Here is a 19,410-nt window from a genome sequence, read left to right on the forward strand (position 1 = left end):
ATCAGGCCCAATCCACACAGGATCACTTGAAAAAAAGGCCCAAAATTTGCTCAAAGAGCACCAGTCTCTCAGATCAAAACAAGGGTTGGCCAAGAATCTAGAGTCTCTCAGTGGTCTGAGGATCTGCCTGCCCTGACTTGGTGCTCCAATCAAGTGCAACTGTGCAACAAAAGAAAGCACAATTTCCTCTATGGAACAGGAAGCTGAGAACAACAAACCCAGACTGAGTTTGACTTCTATTTTTTGGGGAGGAGGGGTCTGCACAGAGTCCACTGCTCAACGAGGTGTAAAAACAGAACTGAGAAAAACAAACCAAGCCTTGACTCCACTCATATTTCACATAGGGTATATTTGATTTATAAGGCTGTGTTTATGAACACAACAGCCCTCAGCAAGCATCACAAACCTGTGCTGTTTTTTATTTTGCTACAGGTACCGCTGAGAAAATGGAACCACAAAGTTCAGATTGAAAGCTAATTACAAGCTTAGACCCTGCATAGACCAAGACCTAACTATCACACACATACTTTCAATCGATTCCTGCTCACATCTGCTCAAAGAGAAATAGACCTTTGCTCAGAGGGTTGTCAGTTTAAGTAGAAATTCAATTTCGTGTCTTCAGAAGAGCAAAGTATTCACCCTCAAAACCACATTAAATATTGATGCCAAGGTGGATTTGTCAGGAAAATGTTTACGTTGCATGAGACAAGCATTTGCTGTAAAAATATAAGACCCTCAGTCAGATTATGTAACAACCAGAGGCTGTAACACAGAAACGGGTTTCCTCTGTGAAGACTATGAATTCTCTTCTGCTGTCGTTCATGAAGAGTGTTTTGCAAGGAGTCTGAGTTAATAAATAATAGACAACGCTTGTGAAAAGATGATTCTCATCTCTCCCTCTCTCTTTGTGAGTAGAGGATTACTGTAAATCAGAGGAGCGGGTTGTTTACTGAGATCGAGTCATGTGATTTCTTGGCAATGAAACCTTTGAACAATAACCTGCTGCTGCACCGTCGGCTGCCAAAGAGCTTTAACTGGAATTGCATAGTCCTGCTTAGCCAGTGAATTCACACTTTGTTTTCGCTGTAGCAGCACAAACGAGGGCTCTGGCAGACTGAATCTTTTTAGCTGTGATAATCAAAATAAGGAGAGAGGCTTTTTTATTGTTGAACAACCAATCACTTTAATTAAAGGCAGCACTGAGCCCTGCTGGTATTTGTGTATATTTATATTGGTGTACAAACTACAACTGTCAAAAATTTTCAATACCATGTTTTAAAAAAATACAACCTCTACAACGTTAATGATCAGTACCACTAAAAAGTGCTGGAGCTTTAGAGGAAACCACAGATCTTCAGTTATATCCTTAACTGGCAGCTGCTGAGAGTCAGAGAGAGAACTCGAACTTGTGTCTAAAGTATTTGTACAATGCACATGGGATATAGGAGAATTATCTGTATTTTTTTGGTCATTTAATACTAGAGGTTATATAATTTTGACTCTCAGGAACTTCTATTTTTATTGCTATGGTATCCAACAGGTACCAATATTAGATGATTCTTTTCAAGGAACACTTATATCTTGACAACTTTAATATAAACCTACCTCACCAGTTTTCCCTCAGTGGATACTGAAATTCTAAAAATGTTTAAAACTTACAAACTTTTCGATTCTTTGATATCTTGTATTCACAGGATACGATCCCTGTAATTTTTCTGATTTACATTATTGAAAAGTTTTGAATAAATTACGAAGATATTCAGCCCAGATCTTTAACCAAAAGCTGCTGCAAGCAAGGGAGAGAAAAAGGCCAGAAATGTGATATAGTTGAAAAAAACAACAACATTTGTATTCTTATTAATCTACATTCAGTACTCAATCACTCCAAAATAACATTTTTCAAATTTATATAAAATAACAACTGTAATGTCATGCTTAAATAAAAATTCAGATCTATTTGTTTATTTAATTTGGATCCCCATTAGCTGTACCCTGGGGCACAGCTAGTCTCCCTGGGGTCCAGGCTAGATCCTTTCCACAAACACTTCAAATTTAGCCCAGGTGCCTCCCATTACTCTGGATCTTTGCTGAGATGTTTCTACACCTGGATCTGAATCCACCTGTGGTAAAATAAACTGACTGGACATGATTTAGAAAGGCCCACCTCACAGCTGACAATGCATATTAGAGCAAAGACAAAGGCCATAAGGGTCCTCTGGGCTTCAGTATTGTTGCCCTGTATCCAAAGAGGTATTGATATTGATCAGGCTTTAATAGAAGCTCTTTTGTTAAAAACTGTGACCCGTTTTTTAAAATTTGCAATGATTTACACAATCAAAAAGAACAGCTTTAACATGAGTACAGATCCCAACACCACAACATGTAGGTAGTCGAAGGGTCGGGGGGGGGGCTGTATTGCACAAATACTTAGGCATTGATTCAGTACTAGATATGACTCATTTACTGCATTGCATCTGAATCTGACCAAAACCCTTCTGCACCAACAAACATGGAAGCAAATCTTAATGAAAACTGAAAAAAAATAAAATAAAATAAAATAAAATAAAATCAGCAAGATTCTGATTATCCCCCATTTTTGCACTTGCAGTTATGCTGGGCAGATACACTGTATGTCAATATAAATGCAGAGGAAAACCCCATTAAATGACTAGACTCACTTCCGTATTAATAAACCTGTAGTTATCCAGCTGTTATCACTGTTTTAGATAAACTTATGTCAGTCAGTCTAGACTTTTGAGTTTCCAATCATTACCTAACAAGCCACCACTAAAGGCTAAATACATATACTTTAATATGGACCCCCCCAGAAGGCTTTCTCAAGAGTGTGTCTGTGGGAATTTGTGCCCAATCATTCTGTAGAACATTTATGACATCAGGCACTGATGTTGGATGAGAAGGCCTGGCTTGCAATCTCTGTTCCAGTTTATTCCAAAGGTGCTTGATGGGTTTGAGGTCAAGACTCGGGGCTAGTCAAGTTCTTCCACACCGCACTCATCAAACCATGTCTTTATAGTCCTTTCTTTGTGCACTGACTGGGGCACCATCATGATGAAACAGAAAAGCGCCTTCCCCAAACTGTTGCCACAAAGTTGGAAGCATAGCATTGTTCAAATTTACTTGGAATGCTGGAGCATTAAAATGTGCTCTTCACTAGAGATAAGGGGCCTAGCCCAAATCCTGGAAAACAGCCAAATACCATTAACCCTCCTCCACCAAACTTCACAGTTAGCACATTACAGTCAGGCAGGTAACGGCCTGGCATCCGCCAAACCCAGATGCACACGGCGTGATTTGTCACTCCACAGAACACGTTTCCACTGCTCCACAGTCCAGTGTCGGTGTGCTTTACACCACTCCATCTGACATATGGCATTTGACTTGGTGATGTGAGGCTTTCATGCAGCTGCTCGGCCATGGAAACACATTCCATGAAGCTCCCACCACAGTTTTTGTGCTTACACTAATGCCAGTGGAAGTTCAGAACTCTCCAGCTATGGAATCCAAAGAGCACTGGTGACTTTTAGGCAGCCACTGACACTGTGGTTTTATATTGTCTCTTCGCTTCATGGATTAGTTGCTGTTGTTCCTAAACGCTTTCACTTGCTAATAATGTCACTCACACTTGACTGTGGAATATCCAGCAGGGATAAAATTTCATGAACTGTATTTCAAAGGTGGCATCCTCTTACAGTACCACACCTGAAGTCACTGCGCTTTTGAGAACAATCCAATTTGTATCACAAATATTTGGACACGGCATGATTAGGGGCTTGATTTTACACACCTGAAGTTATGGGTCTGATTGAAACATCTGGATTTACCACAAGCACAGTTTTCCCATTTCCTCCTCATGTGGAAGCTCAAACTCTGAGTCTCAATCCACAATCTAAAAATGTTAAATCTGTCAGAGTCAACTGTGAGAACCACTTTCATAAATGATAAAACATGTTTCTGCATACAACATCAAATACAGTATATGCTTAAGAACATACACAAATGTCTATTTTTACACTGATAACTTTTGAAATGCAGCCATTTTGAAAGGCAGAACTCCTGTTGTGAATGACACCAAAGAAAAATGAGCCCATCGGAAAGGCCAGGATGTCATCTATATTGCACAGCAGGTTTCAGTTTGAAGATTTAAGAAATATCCTCCAGAGATTCGTGCCACCCACTGAGGATAAAAATGAATTAGTGGGTCTCACAGGAGGTTAATAAAACAAGAAGCAGCCCAATGTTGGATGCCTTGGACTTGTGTTGTTGTTACTGATGCATCAAAGCAGGTATACTAACGGTTAATTTCAGCAGAAATGTGTCAAATGTGTCAGTCCGGTATCTTGATAACCTACCTGACCAGTGTCCCGTGGTGGCCCCGGAGCGGTCAGTGCAGGTGTTGCTGACAGGAAGGAAGACCGTCTCCCAGCCTCCAGGTGCGTAGCGCCAGTTGTGCGACTCCAGTATGAGGGTGCGCTGGGTGCCATAGGCGATCATGAAGCAGTAGACAACATGGTGGAGCTGACAACCGTAACCGCAGCCCTTATTGATGTTACACACCAGCTTCCTGGCCTTACTGCAGTCAGGGGGGTTCTGAAAGGAAGACAGGATTTTTTTTTTTTGTTATTGCTTGACCTTGGTCTTGTATCTCTCAAAGCTCCCACTCTCTGACTTGTAATAACACAAGGCTGATATTGTTCCCTTTGTTCCCCACACCTGTCTGTCTCAAACTCCACTCCACTCTAATTTTACACCTATTCACTCGATTTCTCCGTTTCCACTCTCCATTTACCAGCCAGCTTCTTTTTTACCCTCTTCTTTTCTCCTGTGATAACCTTGCAAGCTCCTTTTTAAAAACCTTTTCCACTTCCTTCCATACTTATCAACTTATTGATAGAAAATAAAACGGGTTAAGTTCTATATTTTAATTTCATGGCATTAAGATTCATATGTTCAGTCAAATCCAATTGTTGCTTCTTTCACTGGTTTTCAAACACTATGGAAAACCTATAAATGAGTTGTAAGGGTGCACTGGGATAACATGTTTCTTCAATACTATGAACATGGGTACTATAAATTATCTTTCTGACAGGCTGCATTTGCTGTGTTGGTGCTGCAAATATTTACAACAACGCTTTAATAAATGGCTAGAAACAGTCCCTGGCAAGTATACGCTCTAAAAAATGATCTAATTTAAGTCTATAAACTTTCTACATTGCTTATTCAATTCAGGGTCACAGGTAACTGGAGCCAGTCCCAGCCGTTACAGAGCAAGAGACCTGTCTTATACTTTCTGACTGCTTTTTCTCTAAGTTGCTTGTAGTGTTCTTTTGTCTTCATGGTGTAATGGTAGCCAGGAATACCAATTAACAAGTGACTGGACCTTCCAGGCACAGGTGTCTTTAAACTACAATCACCGCACTCAGATGATCTCCATTTCACTAATTGTGAGACTCCTAGCGCCAATTGGCTGGACCTCTGTTGATTTAAGTCAGTCACTTTAGAGGGATGAATATTTATGCACTTATTCTACATACAATATTTTTGTTTAATTTACATTACTTTGTAAAAAAAAAAATCTGTTTTCACTTGGACATTAAAGATTTTTTTGCATTATTTTTTGTCAAAAAAGCCAAATTATAGTGACCATGATTGATTTATGAAATCAATAAAAGGGGCTGAATATTTTTAGAGCCCCCCATAGTCCCTCCAACAAAGTATTCTTTCTTTTGGGGGGGATTGGAGGTCACACTGTGGTGGTAAAATGAAAGGAAGAGGAAACACTGATGTGTTAGCCATTTCTCAAATATTGAAAAAATAATTGATGACCACCTTTTAAAGATTTAAGACTCCAACAGGAGTCCAATATGGCTTTGTGTGGAGTGGAAATGACAAAAGAGCTGTGGAATGTTTTTTTTTTTTTTCTGTGGATTTTTGCCAATAAGAAGAATATAGAATATCACCTCTTATCCCTTAATAATTCTTCCCTTTTAATCCCTGGTTGTTCCTTTTTCATTCCCTTCTCTCCTTTCTTTTTATGATACCTTTTCCGTTTTCCCACTCTCTCTGATTGTCTACCTTTTTCCTCCTTTTCCTGCCCACCCTCCCTCGCTCTCATCCCCTATAAATTAGCTCCTCTATCAAACAAAGTTGGAGGGGAAGAATACCAAATGAGAAGCACTGGAGGAAGAAACAAGGCTTTCTCTTTTCTGCAAAAAAAAAAAAAAAAAAAAAAAAAAAAAAAAATGTGGGGGGAAAAAAGTGAAAAACAACAGACAGAGCGACACACGCTGCGTTGTTCGATGAGTTTGCCGGGCGGATTGTGTTTTTGCTCTGCAGCCGGTGTGAGCGACTCGGCAAACTGCTCGTGCAAACCGAGCTTCCTAAACAGCAATTACTGGCTGATGGGAGTGTTTTCCTCATTAGGCTGCTGCAGCTGTGGATGGTTCACAGTAATCAGGGCGCACGGCACCCACCGGCTAACACTGCCTATCACACGCTAGCAGGAGAGGAGGAAGAGGAAGAGGAAGAAAGGGAGGGTGAGGGCAGAGGAGGAGAGCAAAGAGGAAAAGAGAGAGGAAGGAAAAATGACAGAGACGATGAAAAGGGAAAGGTAAAATAAAGACAGGAGGGGCTTCTTTATGTCTTATACCACTATTGCTTTTAATAATATGACCCCAGTATAGGAACCGTGCAGCTGACAGAACTCGTAGGTCTTCCTTTTGAGTTACAAGCTGCAGCTTCACAACTACCCCCATAGGTCTGAGCTGACTTACTGTACTAATAATCTACAACAGCGTCCTGACAAAAAGAACTCATAAAGCTGTTTTTCCCCAACATTTGAGCAACAACCTCCACACAGGATCAATGTGAGGCCATGAGGCCAAAACTATGGCTGGGAAACTCTGAGAGAGACTCGGTTTGAGGGAAATGACAGCGATGTGCAGCGTCTGAGTACTCCAGGTTAAGTGTCTTTTTTACATGAGGTGCCTTTTTGAGTGTGAAACAAAGAGGCAGTTGTAGCGTGATGCAGTGAAGTGATATCGTTTATGAGCGGGAAAATGGCGGCGACAAACTGGATATGGGGAATAGAGTGTCAAACTCAGGTAATTATCGGCTGTGATGCTCACACTGGAAACAGCCATGGAGGATGAAAGGAAACCTCACACATCTGAAGAGGTGTAGCGTCAGCTCCTATTCAGTTTTTAGAGACGTTATCCATGATTCTCACTATATATAAAGCTAAAAGACTGCTATGATATGCCTCACGGAAAAACACTTGCTGTGCACAGGCTGTGGCTAGAAGAAGGAACAGGCCACTCTTTACAGCAGTGGTTCCCAAAAGGTGGGTTGGGACCTGAAAGTGGGCCGCATAGCCCTTTTCAGTGTGTCACATACATGTTCCTGGAAACAACAATTGCTCCAAATAGTCCCCAAAACTCTTATAAATCATACTTTTTAATGTCATGTCCCTTGGATTTGACATAGTTTGTTCTGTATGAGGTTCAAACTGTAAGATTCTTCATTAGTCCCTGTAAAGTGATAATAGAGCTGTATTTTAGGTTTGTTGTGTGACAGGCCAGTGTAATATAATACACCATGCCAAATTTCAGTCATGCAAAACCTCTGTAAGTTTATAAATTAAGCTTCAAAATCATGAAAAATGTGGCAGGTACTACTACATGTAGTAGTGAGCCAAAGCCACACCCACTAATGAATAATACGATCCTTGGAAAAAAAAAAAAAAAAAAAAAAAAGGCAACAACTGAATGTATGAATCTGCCGGCTCTGCTACAACTCTCTTTTAAGCCAGAAGAGAAACAATCACATCCATGTCATGACAGACAGTTTAGAGCTATAACGCCTCAGTTTCATTTTCTCATCTTGTGTTTAACTATTCAGATATTCCTTATATCTCTATTTGTTCAGTTGCTGCTGAAAACACTCTACTTCCTGAAGTTGCACCTCAAAATAAAAATACTCAATGCTGATTTGCATAAGATGCTGTTATTGTGACAGACCTGGCAGGAATAGACTGTGTCTGTCATCAGACACTTCACTAAACTTTAGCATAGCGATGCTAACAGACAGGAGGGATTGAACTGTTTCTGCTTGTAGAGAGACAGCCACAGTCTGCTACCTTTAATCATTCAGGACTAAAGGCAATTGAAATAAGGATTTAAATACACCTTCAGAAGGTAAGATGCTTGCTCCTAGCTCTCAATGGACAAAAACAAAGCATGTAGCTGGCTGTTAACTTTCAATGAAGGCAGTGACATCAGCTAACAGACTTTATTGAGATGAACTGCTCTGAACTTTTCTATCATTGTAGCTTTTAGGGGGTGAGCTAAGTCCCCAAAATGACCATGGAGGTTGTAGGCAGCTATATTTGTCCTGTTAAAATTAAACCAAATCAGGAAAGAGGTGAAAAACTTTCTAACGGTCTAAATCCAAAATTCAGTCACACTTAGATCTCAGATCTTCACACATTTACAGCAACCATATTCCAACGCATCTAGAGTGTTAAGACACACATTTTTGATTTCACTTTACAGGGACTCTTAATAAATATGATTAGTCAAGGCATAAAAGAAATTTGAGTTACATGTTCTCCCTGAGGAGTTCGTGGTGGGTGTTGAGAACCACTGCTTTAGAACAACTGCACTGTAAGCTCTAACACTGAAAGAAAACTCATCTTAAAGAGAGTGGTGCATAATAAACTTAAATGCCAAAATTAGCACAGCTAAGATCAACATTTCATCAAGCCTTTAATCAAACATAAATGTGTTTTTTATGTCTATATTCTGCACACCCTTTTTATACAGTCCATCTGTTTCTTCCTTGTTCTTTTTTCGGTTTCCTCTTCTGCTGCTGATTTTCAATCTTGCACTGACACACAGGGTATTTACAGAAAAAGTATGCAAGCATGAGAAAATAAAAGGATAGTAAAAAAAGGACTGAAACTGTCCCCTGTAGGTTTGTTCATACTGTAGTTTCTACCTTTCTTTCAGGGCATAATATGTCCGAACGCTGTCAGCCATCTACCAGGACATTTTAGAGCACTTCATGCTTCCATCTGCTGAGAGGCTTTGTGGAGATACTGATTTCCTTTTCCAGCAGGACTTGGCACCTGACCACAGTGAAGCCAAAACCACCAGAAACGAGACACAAGACTCAACAATACAGATGAGCTAAAGGCTGCTATCAGAGCAACCTGGGCTTCATAACACATCAGCAGTGCCACAGACTGATCGCCTCAATGCTACGTGGTATGGAGTGCATAAAGAAGCATAATATTGCAGAAGGTTGACAATAGTTCTTTTTTTTTGTCCCACCTCAAAACAAAATGGCCACGTTTATTATCAAACATTTTTGGGGGTTTAAAAATTTAAGAAATTTTAGTTGCAATTTGTCATTAAGGACCAGTTCAGAACCACTTGCTTAAACCATTTCTGCCTTTAGCAGGCTCCATAAAAGTAGCTGTAGTTTATACGCCAGACTGTATGGTAAACATTATCACGCTTGCAAGTTGGCACTGAAATGATCCGTTAAACTCATTATTCATATTTTATCATTTCAGGCCTGCAATGCCTCCTCCTGTAAACTGTGACTCCTGTAAATAGCTACTGCCAATCCTCCCATAATGCTCAGGACCCAACCCCTGAAAAGTGAAGGAATTGGATGGATTAATACCTGAATGCAAACCAGTGCAACGAACAAATGCCGGCTCATAACGCAGGATGAATTTTGTGTGCAGAGTGTAATCTAACTTTTATTTCAGAGTGGATTTTTCCCTCTTAGAAGAGCCAACTAATCTGAATTTAAATTAGTGTTTAATCGACTTTGAAATTAGTTGTCTTGGGACATCCCTAGTATATCATCCTTCTTTTGGCTCTGATTGAGGTCTCCTCTATCTTCAATGAAGAACACTGTGCTTATTCAATGTTAAAAATGCTTCTGAAGACTCTGAATTTGTCCTTCTGTTTTGAGCTGATAGCATTTTCCTTCTTAATTTAAAGCCACTGCCTTTCACAACTTTAAATGAACATGAACATGTCACCCAAAAAGCAAAACAACAAGCTTTAGGAGGCTAAAAAGAATCTGTAAAGGTGAGTAGAACTGCTGAGTCATGTTAAACTGCTCTGTATGTTTATTATAATCTGCATAATCAGCTGTTGATCTGAAAATATTCCTCACAGAGGCTCGAGGATATCTCATTGAGTGACAAAGGCAACATTGGAAAAGCAGTGCAACACTGCTACAGATCAAGGAATTCACTCATAATCAATCAGTTCCTCTACATAAAGGCTCATTACGCAAAAATAGATGAAAAGTGCATGTGACAGAAGTCCATCTGATGAAGCCAGACATGCTCAGTGAGAGTTGTGAGCAGACAGATGGAGCAGACACAGAGATGGAGTTAGTTAAACCAGGAATGAAGGGAGAGGCTGGTGTGGGTGGCACAGACAGCAGGAGGGGAGGGAGGAGTCTTTCTGTCTGAGCGTCTACATATAGATATGTGAGTGTGTGGGAGAGATAGCAAAGGACACGCACACACAAACGCGCTGCATTTCTTTGTGTATGAGTATGTGCATCAATCTTGAGGCAAAGGGGTATACGTGTGCGCCAATTTTTTGCTTAGGTGTGGGTGAATCCATCTGTGCACGACTCTGTGTGTGATGAATTAGTGATGGCAGCTGGTAGAGCGGTGTGATCCCTCAGCGGTGGTGACAGCAGCTGTTAGTGGCGCTGTCTCCGCCCAGCCAGACTGACTGGGTCCTCTTCATCAAACACACCGGCTCATTAATGCTGCAGGGCCCGGTGCCGCACCGCGCCACCCTGCCCCACCCCACCCGAGCAGCGCCAGAGCTGGGCTGGGGGTAAGATGATGTGTCACGGGTCTCAGGTTGCGCACATGGAGCTGTAAGCATATGCGCATCTATCTGAGTCTGCGTCTGTCCCCCGTACCACGTCTGCATTTTTGCATGTCTGCCGATCTGTCATTTTGCAAGTCAGAGTGTGCGTCTGTGTGCCGTGGCGCATGCGTGCCCGTTTGTGTGTGTCACTAAACCGCTGACAAGCAACAAGAATCCTGTGTGTCAGATCCAACTGCTGGAACAGTCTGCTATCACACACCTCACCTGCTCCTCGTGGGAACTGATGCTGACAGTTATGGATGGTGCAAATGAGACAAGCAAGTGTGAAAGATGTCCCGAAGAACGCATATGCGCGCTCATACGTGAGAGGGAAACATTCAGGATGTGTAGGACTCTATATGTGTGTATGAGTGAGAGGAAGAGAGAGAGAGAGAGAGGGAGTTCCAGGCCAGTTGGTGAAGCAGCAGGTGCGTCTGTAGATACCTGTAGGTAGGTGATTCTGTTCTGGACCAAATCCGACAGGTCTTTAGCCTCCTTCATTCTCCACTCGCCCACTCCGTCTGCCTGGCTGAGGTAGTACAAGTCTGTCATGATGGACCTGCAGAGAGACACATTTAAACATATACATTAATTTAAAGAAAATGGAGACAATCCAGCAAAATCTGCTTACCTGTACCGATAACCAGCAGCCTATTCACAGTTTTTTGTCATATAACCAGTGTGGAGGACATGAGCAGCTACCACTGACTGCTGCGTGAAGCTGCAGCACAGGACATTTTAATTCTCCATCTCCACAAAAAGATGTCATGGAAAGGATGCTTACATCGCTAAGCCACTAATTTAAACTGAAAATTGTTGTCACTTTGACCTTTAAACAACACCTTGGCTACTATTGAAATAGCTAGATCTGAATAGTTAGAGGTAAAATTTGTGTACAGGTGCATCTAAAAAAACAACTTATCATAAAAAAGTTTATTTTCCTGTGTTTTATATCAAGACATGAAATATTAATATATTTTACATTCATGTCAAGACTTTTTTTTTGTCTTAATCTTTATGACTATGGCATACAGCTCACAACAATTAAAAAATCCACAATCTCAAAATATTAGAATATCACTAAACATCAGTCCAAAAAAGGATTTTTGATACAGAAATATTGACCTCCTGGACAATTATGCCAATCTATGCATTCAGGAGCTCTTTTTCCACAAACTACTGCATCTATGTGAAAGGGCATGGAGGCAATCAGTCCGTGGCACTGCCGAGGTGTTATGAAGCCCAGCCTTTAACTCGTCTGTATTGTTGATGCTAATGTCTCTCATCTTCCTCTTGACATTTCCTAAAGATTCTCTATGGAGTGCAGGTCAGACCAGCTGGCTGACCAATAACACCAAGGTCAGCAAACCAGCTTCTAGCAGTTTGGCTTCACCGTGAGCAGGTGCCAAGTCCTGCTAGAAAAGGAAATCAGTATCTCCATAAAGCTTCTTACTAGATATAAGGGTTACATGCTCTAAAATCTCCTGGTAGATGGCTGACGGTGTTGACTCTGGACTTAATAAAGCCTGGTCAACCAACAGCTGCAGATGCCATGGCACCTCAAACCATCACTGACTGTGGAAAGTGAAACACTGGACTTAAAGCATCTTGGATTCTGTGCCTCTCCAATTTTCCTCCAGACTCTGTGACCTTGATTTCCAAATGAATATACTTTCATCTGAAAAGATGACTTTGGACCAGTGATCAGCTATCCAGATCTTTTTCTCCTTATCCCACGCAAGATGCATATAATGTCTGTGGTTCAGGATTGGCTCAACAGTAGAAACGACACTTGAAGCCCATTTCCTAGACCCGTCTGCGTGTGGTTGCTCTTGATCAATTGACTCTAGCCTCAGCCCACTTCTTTGTGAAGCTCCTCTTAATTTTTGAATCTACTTTGTTTGAAAATCCTCTGAAGGCTGAGCTCATCCCTGTTGCCTGTGCACCTTTTCTTACCACACTCTTCGCTTCCAGTCACCTTCCCATGCATATGCTTTGATACAGCCACAGAAAACAGCCTGTCCTTTCTGCTGTGGCCTTCTGTGGCTTACCCTCCCTGTGGAGGATGAAGGTGTCATTGACTGTCTTATGGACAAGAGTCAAGTCGGCAGTCTTCCCCATGATTGTTGTGTGTATTGAACTAGAGTGAAAAACTGAAGACCCAGAAAACCATTGCAAAATAGACTTTTCCACAATATTGATATATTTTGAAATAGTGGACTTTTATTTTCATGAGCTATGGGCTGCAATTATAAAGATTAAAACAACAGTTTTAAAATGTTTCACTTTGTATGACTTCTCACTTTTTTAAGTAAATCACAGCAAAAGTTAACTTTTTCATGATATTCTATTTTTTCTAGATGCACTAGTATAACTCAGACTGTCTCCTCATCAGTCAATGCATTGGTTCCTGACCTTAGGTCCAGGACCAGTAGATCTTGGGGGGGGGGGCACAATCTTTGTCTGGTCTAAGGTCAAAATATGATTTACATATATTGCCTAAAATCATGATAAAGTCCTTATGAACCAGTTCTATAACGATTTTATTGTTAAAAAAAAAAAGTGTAGACCTATTTCCTTAAAGTTTAGCCAATGAAAATCAGTGTTGATTTTTGAAAGCAATATATCAGACAGATTATTTTCATTTTTGCCCCCCTGGGCTTTTCTTACACACAAGAAGGGAAAAAAAGTTCGAACCACTGGGTTAATGCATTCAGCTGAAGACTAACTTTCTTACATTAGTATAAATACACATCTTAAACTGTCTTAAAATGCAATGCATATTCTTTCTCATTTCTTTCCCCTTTCGTTCATGAGTTGCAGTCTTTGGCTGCATCCATTGTGGTGCGGACACATATAAAGGTGTGATACTGGTGTATGATGAATAACCATAAAGGGTCAAAGATTATTTTAACAAAATATTTCTGGTGCTGAACTCTCAATTAATCTATGCTGGATTAAGTTGATTGTGTGTGTTGGGAAGAATTTAAGAAGCTCAAATTAGCAAACACAAACAATTGAACACTTTGCAGATTTTTGGCATTAAAAAGCAATTTCACAGTGAAGCTCATGCCAAGCGTAATACTAGCGCAGATTCTGCTAAGCAGCATTTGTGGTACAGCAGGAGGCAGCAGCCAGCTAGTTCATCATTTAGTCTGGGAGTAATCAAGTGGACTGGCACTGATGAACATTTATCAGGATATTGGAATAGATGTGGAGGCTCTTCTACAACAGTTTGATGCAACAGGGAGAAGCTGAATTAATTTCTTGTAGGCAGGAATTCAATTCCTCATTTTGCTTTTTGATTGTTTATCATGGGGGATTCATTCTGTCATGTTTTTCTTACTCTGCTGTCTGTTTTCTTTGCTGTTAAGATTATAATGCTAAATGATGAAATCAATTAGATATCTGAAATATTTACAGTATAGTGGCAGATAATAGGTGTATACATCCTTTTTATCCTGCAAATAGCTGCAGTTCCCCAGGTGTCCACTTGTGGCTGACTCCAAAAACCAACTAGCCTCCATTAAGTCCAATATTGCATACAGCTTTAAAGAGCCATATAAAGGAGGCCTTTTGTTAGCTAGCACAGCAGTAAATCTTTCCCGCCTTTCTTTGAGAGTCCTCTTTTTTCTTTCTTGGCAGCCACTAATATTTTTTTTATTTATTTAACCATCAAGATCTATTGAGATTAATGGGACTGAAATCGTTTTTTTAGAAGAGATCTGGCTGAGGTAGCAACCATACAAGTACACACAACACAGGAAAAGCACTTTAACAATACAAAAGGGAAAATCACTGCTATTTCAAAAAAATCATTTATGTGGCAGGGCTTATTAACGAGTGCATGGTCACCATGGGGTTAACGAGATTCATTGTGGAAAAATAAGACAAAGATAAACATCTTCATTAGCCCTGGCACAAAGTGCACATATCCTAGATCAGAGAAATATGAACATTAAAAAATATAATGACACTAAAGCTGAATGAATTTAAAGATAAACATGTCTTTGTCGGATCTATTCATCAAGCTGATAAGAAAAAGCATGTTTCCTTGTATAAAGTAAGCAGATGTGTACATGCTGATGAGAATGGGATAAGTATGTCTTCCAGGTTCCTGGCAACCAATGCCTGATCAGGGACCTGGTTTGGGCTGAGTCCAAATTATATTCCCTCTAATTGGGCAAGGTAGGCTGCTGTTGTACCACAGAGAGTCTGTGTATCAATATGTCGAGTGGTTCGGAGTGGACTCAGCTCTGTTCATGTGCTGCATCATAATCAAAACTGGAGAAAAAGTGGGACATGGAGCATGAGATTACCATCAGAAAGGTAAGCATGCTGAATACAAGACACAACCATTAATGTTATAATCACAATGTGCATGATATACTTGAGATAACTGCTTGAAAAAATGAACCACACCTTAATTTCTACGCCAGCAGACAGACAATGTGTTAAAAGATAGATATCAAGAACTGAGGCTGCCAGTAAGGGGGGATGAAGGGGATAACTTTCTGGGGCCCATGGAGGTCAGCAAAATCATGGTTCATTATAAAGTTAATCTCTGATAACCACACTTTATATTTAACTGGAATAGTAACACTTATCAAAGCAACAAAATCCGAAATTCATTCATTTATGCAGTAGTAAAATATAGCCTTCTTTCATGTATAAACTCCATTTTGTAAACAGAATTGCCCTATTTTTGGTAATCTTAAATAAGTGGATGGATACATTGAGTGAACCACTTGGAAAGTAATGTCAGACTTGATAGCTAAGCCTTGGTCTGCACAAATATAAAGATGACAATGTTTCTTTAACCTGAAATGTGAGTCAAAATTTTAGTTTAATAAAAACAACTGCAGCAGAGATGTGATGTTTTACATTTCATGCAAACATTCAAGTGACTTTTTTTGAAGATTAGTTTGCAAAAAAATCCTACTTCCCTCATTTTTGTATGTGGTTTTCCTGTTAAAAATCAGAATGAATGACTCCCTTCAGTACAACAATTCATATGGCCTTTTTTAAAAACAACATTCAACCCTATTTACAATGACGTTTAACTTGCGTTTGTTCAAAAAACACAAGAATTAAAAGCAATCGCATAATACAACTACTTGCAAAACTGGTGGGAGGCCTGAGTTAAAAGTGGACTATAAGTGGATTCAATGGGTTAGAATGAAGTTGAAAAAAATGTCAGAAAACTGGAGAAAAAGAGGAGAAAAAGCAGCTAAGTGGTTATTACAATGAAATAAAGGCAGAAATTGGTAACAAAAATTGTGAGAAGGGGTTAAAAGTAACAAAAAAATGGGTTCAAAGTGGAAAACATATTACAATAATAGTGTATAAAGTGGTGAAAAGGGATTACAGAGTGGAACAAATGGTCAAACAGTGGTACAGTTAGATAAAAGTGACAAAAATGTTGAGTTAAAGACTGGCACACATGGGCAGAATTGGTTAAATGTTGCAAAAATGGGTTAAAGGTGGAAAAAAACAGCATAAATAAATGAGACAATGGTGACAAGGGGTTAGAAAGTGGCATGAATGCATAATTTAAACATCAGAACCCAGTAATAGATCAACACACCTGTCAGCTCCAAAATGAAGCAATGTAGCTAGCGACAATGGTACTTATCCAACACACACATTGATATCACCCAGCAGGGTTTTTCAGGGGCGCGGTCAATTCTGATGGCAGACATGTCGAGAACTATCTATTATTTTAGGAGGATAAATAAACAGTTATACATAGACAACACAATCATTTTGACCTTAACAGGTTTCTTGTTTTTGAAAGCTAAATTCATTATTTGCTAAACTGGGATTTATTTAGGATTGGTTTCAAAACCTTGCCATTTCTGTCATACAGTCAATGAGAAATACTAAGTCAAAACATTTCTGTGCTGAAATACAGCTGTTAAGTCTGTTTTATCTGCCAAATACTCTGTATAAATAGTTGATTAAATGCTTAACTTTAAAAAGTGACCAATATTACCATATGATGCTATCACATGATGTAATATTTATGCTGTCCACATACATATCATCCCGCTCCTTCTTGAATATGCAGACCAGTTTTGTCAACATGGTCTTGACTATGTCTTGCATATTTTATGAGTCTCACATTACATGGCTGCACATCTCGTCTGTGACCTGTTTTTTCTTTGGCACACCTGTCTTACTCATCTTTAATTCAGACCAGGGCAGACACTACACGTGCTGCTGCGCCATATCCTCAGACACAGGACAAAATTTACTCTCCTCACCTAAACATAGAGGTACAGTAAAGACTCTTTACGAAGCAGCAGCTTCCAATGTTGAAATATGAAGCCAGAGCAGAAGTACAAAACATTGCTTCCTCCAAATGTGATCTCTATTCAGTCCATATTAGAAAACCCATTTTTACAGCAGAAATAAACATGTTTACCACTCTCTTAGACAGTAGGCTTTGTCTCTGTAGCTTGCTTATTTAATGTAAAACATTATGATGACTATGATTATATTAAGGCTAAGAGTTATGCATAGTAAAGCATAACAAAACGGTGTGTTGCACATGCAAAAGTAATAACTGCCCACAAACACAATTAACTGCAAACGCTATGCAAATCTGCAGTTCTTAGTGCAATAATCTCACTTAAGGTTTTTAATGTCCTGCAAATGTTATAGTAGTTGCCACAAAAACAACTATGGCATTTGCCGGGACTTACTGTGTTTGGGGAAAGGTAAAAATCTGTTTTAAAAATGTTAATTTGCCACAAATGAAATATGAACATTAAAAAAACTACATGTTTGTGGTCAGTGTTGTTCGTTGTGGCCTCTTTTACAACTGCCAGTTGGTTCACGTCAGCCTAAGCTCAAGTCACATCCAAAATGTAGTCATGAAATTTTTTTAGTTTGCCATGAAACAGGAAGTAGTTTTTCAGAGTCTTAAAACACTCGTAGAGCCATGAATCTTAGAGGATGGGTTTAAATTGTGTCAAAACAGCATTCTGAAGAAATAATAAACTACATTTAAAACCACTATTCTCCCAGCCAGTTTTATTGTTTTACAATAAAATTTTCTGGCTGTGTTGTGGTTCACTCGGCAGCCAAGTTCAAGCTCGACGGCATCTCTTTTGTCCGGGCCTTTTCATACCTTGTAATACACCTGGAGACCACTGGCAGATTTCGGGCCGTTGGAGCATCCACTGCACAACCAGGGGCTCATAGCAACCTGACTACTTGCCTGGACAGCCATGCTTACTCCCCACATCCACCTCTTACTCTGCCCTATAGGTGTGTTCTTTGTTATTTTCTCAACAGATTATTTTCTTATGCCCCCGGTAACATGCAAGGACATCCAGAGCACGACCGGGGTTGTCAATCCTCCTTCCTGCCTGATAGCGTCCTCAGGCAGCTTACTCACCACGTCTACACCTTACTGCAACCTCAATTTCTGGCCAAAACATGGCTCAAATTTCTGCACAGTACTGCATGTTATTCTATTTTTAACATTTGCTGTGGGTCAATTTATAATTTACTACAGATCGTTTGGACACTTTGTAAATTTTATTTTCATAATTTTGACTAAACTAGCTAGTCAAAAGCTTGTCAAGGTAGCTGGTTGCATTTCAATAACCATTTATTAATTTGGCCTGCCTCAGCTCCACCTCTGCTTCTTCAGGTTTTAGTTGGGGTCAACCCTTCTACAGTATCGTCCACTATCGTTGGGCTTTATAAAACCTTTTCAGAAACCAACCAGTGATGTCAGTGAGCCAATGTCCATGTTCATACAGACTGACATTTACGCTAAAATTAGCAGCCAACACAACTCCAAAAGTTCGCTCATCACATGTCACACTAAATAAACTTCACCCACCAGACAGCAAATATTTACAGTGAACTGTGTGCTGAACATTGCCAAGGCTCAACATGCTTTCAGGATAATTTTAGAATAAGTGTCATTTCTGTCAAGCTGACTGACGACGTCAGCGTCTTTCTGCTTGTTTGGCTCTTTTTAGGATTAAGCTTGCCATCTGCAAGCCTCTGACAGTGAATTTGTATACATGTCAAACACTGCCAAATATCGTGACCAACCACTTCAAGCGTCCCTGGGAGCTCTGAAGTATGCAGCTGAGGGCAGAAAGCAAACCCATCACATACACTCACACAAACATAAACACTTATGCAAGCTTAATTTATTACTCACATCTTCGACCCAAATCAGTCACATCCTGTGTGACTGAGGAATCTTTTGCACGTATTCAGTAGTGCATGCACAGATTTGCAAACACACAATCACACATAGGAGGCAGATAAATGTAGCAGGCAGTGTTTCAACAGTGCAGCAGGGTGAATAGTGCCTATCTCTACAACTAACACGGTATCATTACTCATTGTCCCAATTTAAGGCGGGAACCACGGTGTGTGATGAGCGTGTGTGATGAACGATGTCAAACTCTCCTTCAGGAGCGCACAGGGGAGCCATCACCGCCCCTCT

At 40.0% G+C, this 19,410-nt stretch overlaps 1 protein-coding gene across 1 annotated transcript in view; it reads right to left on the minus strand.

Annotated features, from left to right (window-relative positions):
- Nucleotides 1-19,410, minus strand: part of fut8b (fucosyltransferase 8b (alpha (1,6) fucosyltransferase)) — a 174,806-nt gene that overhangs the window by 35,548 nt on the left and 119,848 nt on the right. Inside the window, exons 6-7 of the mRNA XM_041805375.1 lie at nt 11,376-11,490; nt 4,371-4,608 (exon numbers count right to left, since the gene is read on the minus strand). Coding sequence (XP_041661309.1) covers nt 4,371-4,608; nt 11,376-11,490 — 353 coding nt within the window. The remainder of the gene's footprint in view (nt 1-4,370; nt 4,609-11,375; nt 11,491-19,410) is intronic.

Source organism: Cheilinus undulatus, linkage group 14, assembly GCF_018320785.1.
Source record: "Cheilinus undulatus linkage group 14, ASM1832078v1, whole genome shotgun sequence".
Taxonomy (NCBI): domain Eukaryota; kingdom Metazoa; phylum Chordata; class Actinopteri; order Labriformes; family Labridae; genus Cheilinus; species Cheilinus undulatus.